This window comes from Entamoeba invadens, assembly GCF_000330505.1.
Source record: "Entamoeba invadens IP1 unplaced genomic scaffold scaff_1105074726079, whole genome shotgun sequence".
NCBI lineage: Eukaryota > Evosea > Mastigamoebida > Endamoebidae > Entamoeba > Entamoeba invadens.
In genome coordinates, this window is record NW_004191893.1 from 167,308 (window position 1) to 171,306 (window position 3,999).

The window sequence follows — 3,999 nt, forward strand, 5'->3', positions numbered from 1 at the left end:
CCTTACGTTTCTCAAATTTGTCTGTTCTGGTCCTTAATCTCACATCTGACTTGGATTACACCACCACGAGAACCAGTTCTTCCAAGGATTTCGATAACTGTTGCGTATATGACTGGGACATCTTGCACCTGGGTAGACATTTTACAGAACAGTTAATTCTAGTTCCAAGGTTTCATATTTCTTCAAAACCCCTAATACTATTCTGTCTAGTTCTTTTTAGCATCAAAATCTTAATAAATGAATTAGTGGTTTTCACTATTTCTTTTTAAAATCTTTTCTTCTTTTAATATAAATTAAATATAAATAATATATAATAATATATAAATAATATATTATTAATATATATATATAGAATATTTATAGAATAGTATATGAATAAAACAAAACACAAAACAAAAAGTGAAAAAACCACTCCAAACAGCACTATGGAAGACGCAACTATTCAACCAACGCGAACCGACAGAAATATTGACAAAGCAAATTATGGCGAACTTTTTAAAAACGCTAAACCCATGACTATGAGTGAAGTCTACGAATGTTGTAAAAATAAGAACGAGACTTAGTATGTTTCTTATATCACTTTTCAAGTAATTATGTAAATAACTAACTTCAAGCTCGAAAGAAACAGCTCTCTACTGCGAACGGATTGGAGTGAATACAGACGACAAGGAAATCAAAGACAAATTGGCGAACGGGTATGACCTCTCCGCTCTTGAAATTGTCTCTTTATGTAACTTCAGACCAAAAGATATCACACAAGCTAAACACTTGATCCCAACACTAGACACATTCCCAGAACATGACTTGAGAGAAGTGATTAATTCCTTCTCGGAAAAAGCCGGTGATATGGACGGTGACGACTTTAATTGATTTTCGAGTGAATTGTTAACTCTATGGGTGTATAAATAGTACGAAGGAACTTAAAAAGACAGACCAAAATGATCAAACGAGAGATCAAAACGTATCAAACACGCTTGAGCTCATCTATCAGTTCCCGCGATGTCAATGAAACTAAACGGATAATGCAGAACATCATCATGCAAACAACGCGTGGGGTCGATATGTCCCCACTCTTTGCTGATGTCTTGATGGGGTGCGAGACGGAAGACGTTGAATTAAAGAAAATGGTGTACATGTTCCTCTGCACGTACTGCGACAAAAACCTGGAGCTCTCGATTTTGTGCGTTAACACATTTTACAAAGACTGCAGAGCGGCAAACCCGATTGTGAGGGGACTTGCCGTCAGGTGTATGTCTAACTTCCGAGTCGAAACCGTTCGCGAACATCTGATTGATGAAATAGATCGTCTGCTTGATGATCGCAATGGGTATGTGAAGAGATGTGCATTAATGGCGCTTGGTAAAATATGTTGCGAGAAGTTGGATTTGAAGATCAAGTCCGACTTTGCGGAGAAAGTGAGTAAAATGACACTTGACGAAGACGCATCGATATCACTTGATTCGTTACTTATATTGAAAGAAATGAATAACGGTGTAGTCACTTTGAATCGAAGAAATATTCAACACATTGTCTCATTGGTCAGCAGATTACAACCAATTGAGGTTGCGGAAGCTGCAGTATTGCTGCGAGAAAGTAGTGTAATGGAATACGAAGATGTGGAGAGTGTGATGAACTCCTTTGATCCATATGTCGATTGCTTAGACCCGTCTGCAGTGATCGAGACAATTAAACTCTTTTTGTTCATAGCGGAGAAATTTATCAAAGACGAGAAATATACTCAAGAAATATTACAACGTGCGTCAGAAGGCATCGACGGGTTGTTCAATTATTACTCCTCTGTGAACGCACAAGTTGTGCTGGAGATTCTTAACACGATTCTGGAAATCAGTAAGCGATATTCCTTTTTCTATAAAGACTCGGCACTGATCATCCCAACGTACAACGACCCGGAGGAAATTGTGTTTGTCAAGATGGAAATCATGAAGGTCAACACGTCTGTTGAAAGGCTCAAATTTGTGATGAAACACTTTCAAACACTAATGTTGGATGTCTCGCTGTTGCCAATAATTTTAGAGGCACTTGTAGAGATGGGGTGTAAGAATCGCGAAAGCGGAGAGGTGGTGATTTCTGGGGTGGTTGAATTGCTGAATAGGGACTTAAGAAAGAAAGTCGAGCTCAAGTTGTTGAGTGGGATTGTGAAACTTATTATATACTACAACGACATCTCTTCGGACGATGTGAGAAACTTGGCTTACTTATTGAAAGATTCGAGTGAGGTGTTTGAATGCGACGAAGAGGATTTGAGTTATGTGTTGTACCTCTGTGGAGAGTATGAGGAGTGTTTTAATTTCGAAGTTCTTGTCGACGCTTTGGACCGGTTTGAAACGCTTTCGAGTCGAAACAAAGATGCTCTTCTCTCTGCAACAGTTAAATCTTTTATTCGAAATAAACAACGGTGTTCTGTGCTTATTAAAGAAGTCACTAAAAAGTGTTTGGACGATGTTGATATCGACTTGAATTTAAGAGCAAAATTTTATATGAATGTGCTTGACAAACATATGATTCAAGCCGCAGACATTGTCTTTTTGCACTCTTATTGAATATCCCGTGTTGTTTTTGTTATGTTCGTCATTTTGTGTTTAAAAAAGCAAACAAAAGAGTTTTGATTGCTTTGGAAGTCCTTCTCTTTTTAAGGCAACTTTGTATTAAAAAAATGTGTGAGTTGTGCCATAGTTTATTTATCAAACAGATATCTCGATTAAGTAAAGTAACACAAACAAGGCAATTAAAATACATTCAATTGTTGGTTATAAGCAAGATTTCTTGATTTCACCCAAATTAGTGAGTAAGATCCTCTCCAATTTCAAAAACACTGTCTTCTTGAAATGAAATGTTTCTGCTGAGACATGATGATGTCGACACTCTTCTTCCTTTCTCATCACTAATTGTATTTGAATTTGTTCCGAGTTGGTCGTAAATGATGTTTCCGTCGGAATTGGAGTATCTTGTTACTGCTCTTCCGTCCTCTGAGTATCTACAAAGTTGTTTAGATTGTGACGAACTCCTTGAAGTTGTTCGTGACGGGGTTTGTGACTCGGACTTAATTCTTGTGAAGAACTCGAAGTCTGTCATTTTATGGACAACCTGTTTTGAGAACACGTCTGTTTCTTTACATATTTCATTTTCCAAATGCTTTGTCTCCACTGCGTTTTCACTACTTTCCACATTTTCACCACTTGTCAAGACCGAGATGCCTTGTGACAAATTGGAAGAGACTTGAAGGAGTTCCAAAAGTTTTGACGCACTGACTGGAGTGTAAGAAGGGGCGTCTGGGAAGTAAACTCTGACTGCATCGGAATCAAGTATCGCCGCAAATGCCTGTTGTGAATCGGCAAACTTTGTCAATATCTTTCTTTGTTGTGCGTTTCTTGACGAAAGCCCCTTTGATAGAAACGAAAGGTAGACGACAATATAGCAACACAGACGATAGAACGTCGTTGAGAGCTCGCGTATTAAAAAAGTAATGATATATGAGAAGAGTTTGTTGACGAATAATCGCTCGTTCTCCCAGTTGAGTGCAGTCAAGTTGCAAAACATTGAGAAAAGGGAAAGGATAGTGTTCTCTGAAGATATGTCAGAGTGGAACTGGGATATTTGTTCTGGAGAAATATTATTGTCAATGGCTGGCGTATCTGTAGCGTAAAGTGTAGTGTACCAGTCAAGGTGGTTTGCAAGTGCGATGCACAACTCTTTCTCCTCTGATGATTTGTACTTCTCTGGAATGCATGTGATGAACTTGATATCATTTGCTATAATTTTGTTGACGAATGAGTTCTTTGTGTCTTTCTTTATCACGAAAAAAACAAGGGAAAGCAGTTTGAGGAATTCGTTGGGAAGAAGTGGGGCGGTAAGTCGCTTCAAAATTTCATGGTGAAGGTTTTGCGACTCGATTGGATCGTGCATTGTGAGGCGAATTTTGTGATGACATCTTTGGTATCCGACTTGGGTCGTTTTTTGTTGCTTTGTTCAAAAGGGTCT

The 3,999-nt window shown here is 38.3% G+C and overlaps 3 protein-coding genes across 3 annotated transcripts; 2 read left to right on the plus strand and 1 right to left on the minus strand.

Annotated features, from left to right (window-relative positions):
* Nucleotides 1-425: 425 nt before the first annotated feature.
* Nucleotides 426-870, plus strand: EIN_032740 (hypothetical protein; the record flags this gene model as incomplete). The annotated part of the gene is made up of 2 exons (XM_004185771.1): nucleotides 426-562; nucleotides 615-870. The coding sequence occupies 2 exons, from the start codon at nucleotides 426-428 to the stop codon at nucleotides 868-870; spliced, it is 393 nt and encodes a 130-aa protein (XP_004185819.1).
* A 68-nt stretch (nucleotides 871-938) lies between these two features.
* Nucleotides 939-2,561, plus strand: EIN_032750 (AP-2 complex subunit beta-1, putative; the record flags this gene model as incomplete). Its single annotated transcript, XM_004185772.1, has 1 exon — nucleotides 939-2,561. One exon carries the CDS (start codon nucleotides 939-941, stop codon nucleotides 2,559-2,561), a length of 1,623 nt encoding a protein of 540 aa, XP_004185820.1.
* A 238-nt stretch (nucleotides 2,562-2,799) lies between these two features.
* Nucleotides 2,800-3,924, minus strand: EIN_032760 (hypothetical protein; the record flags this gene model as incomplete). Its single annotated transcript, XM_004185773.1, has 1 exon — nucleotides 2,800-3,924. One exon carries the CDS (start codon nucleotides 3,922-3,924, stop codon nucleotides 2,800-2,802), a length of 1,125 nt encoding a protein of 374 aa, XP_004185821.1.
* Between the last annotated feature and the right edge of the window lie 75 nt (nucleotides 3,925-3,999).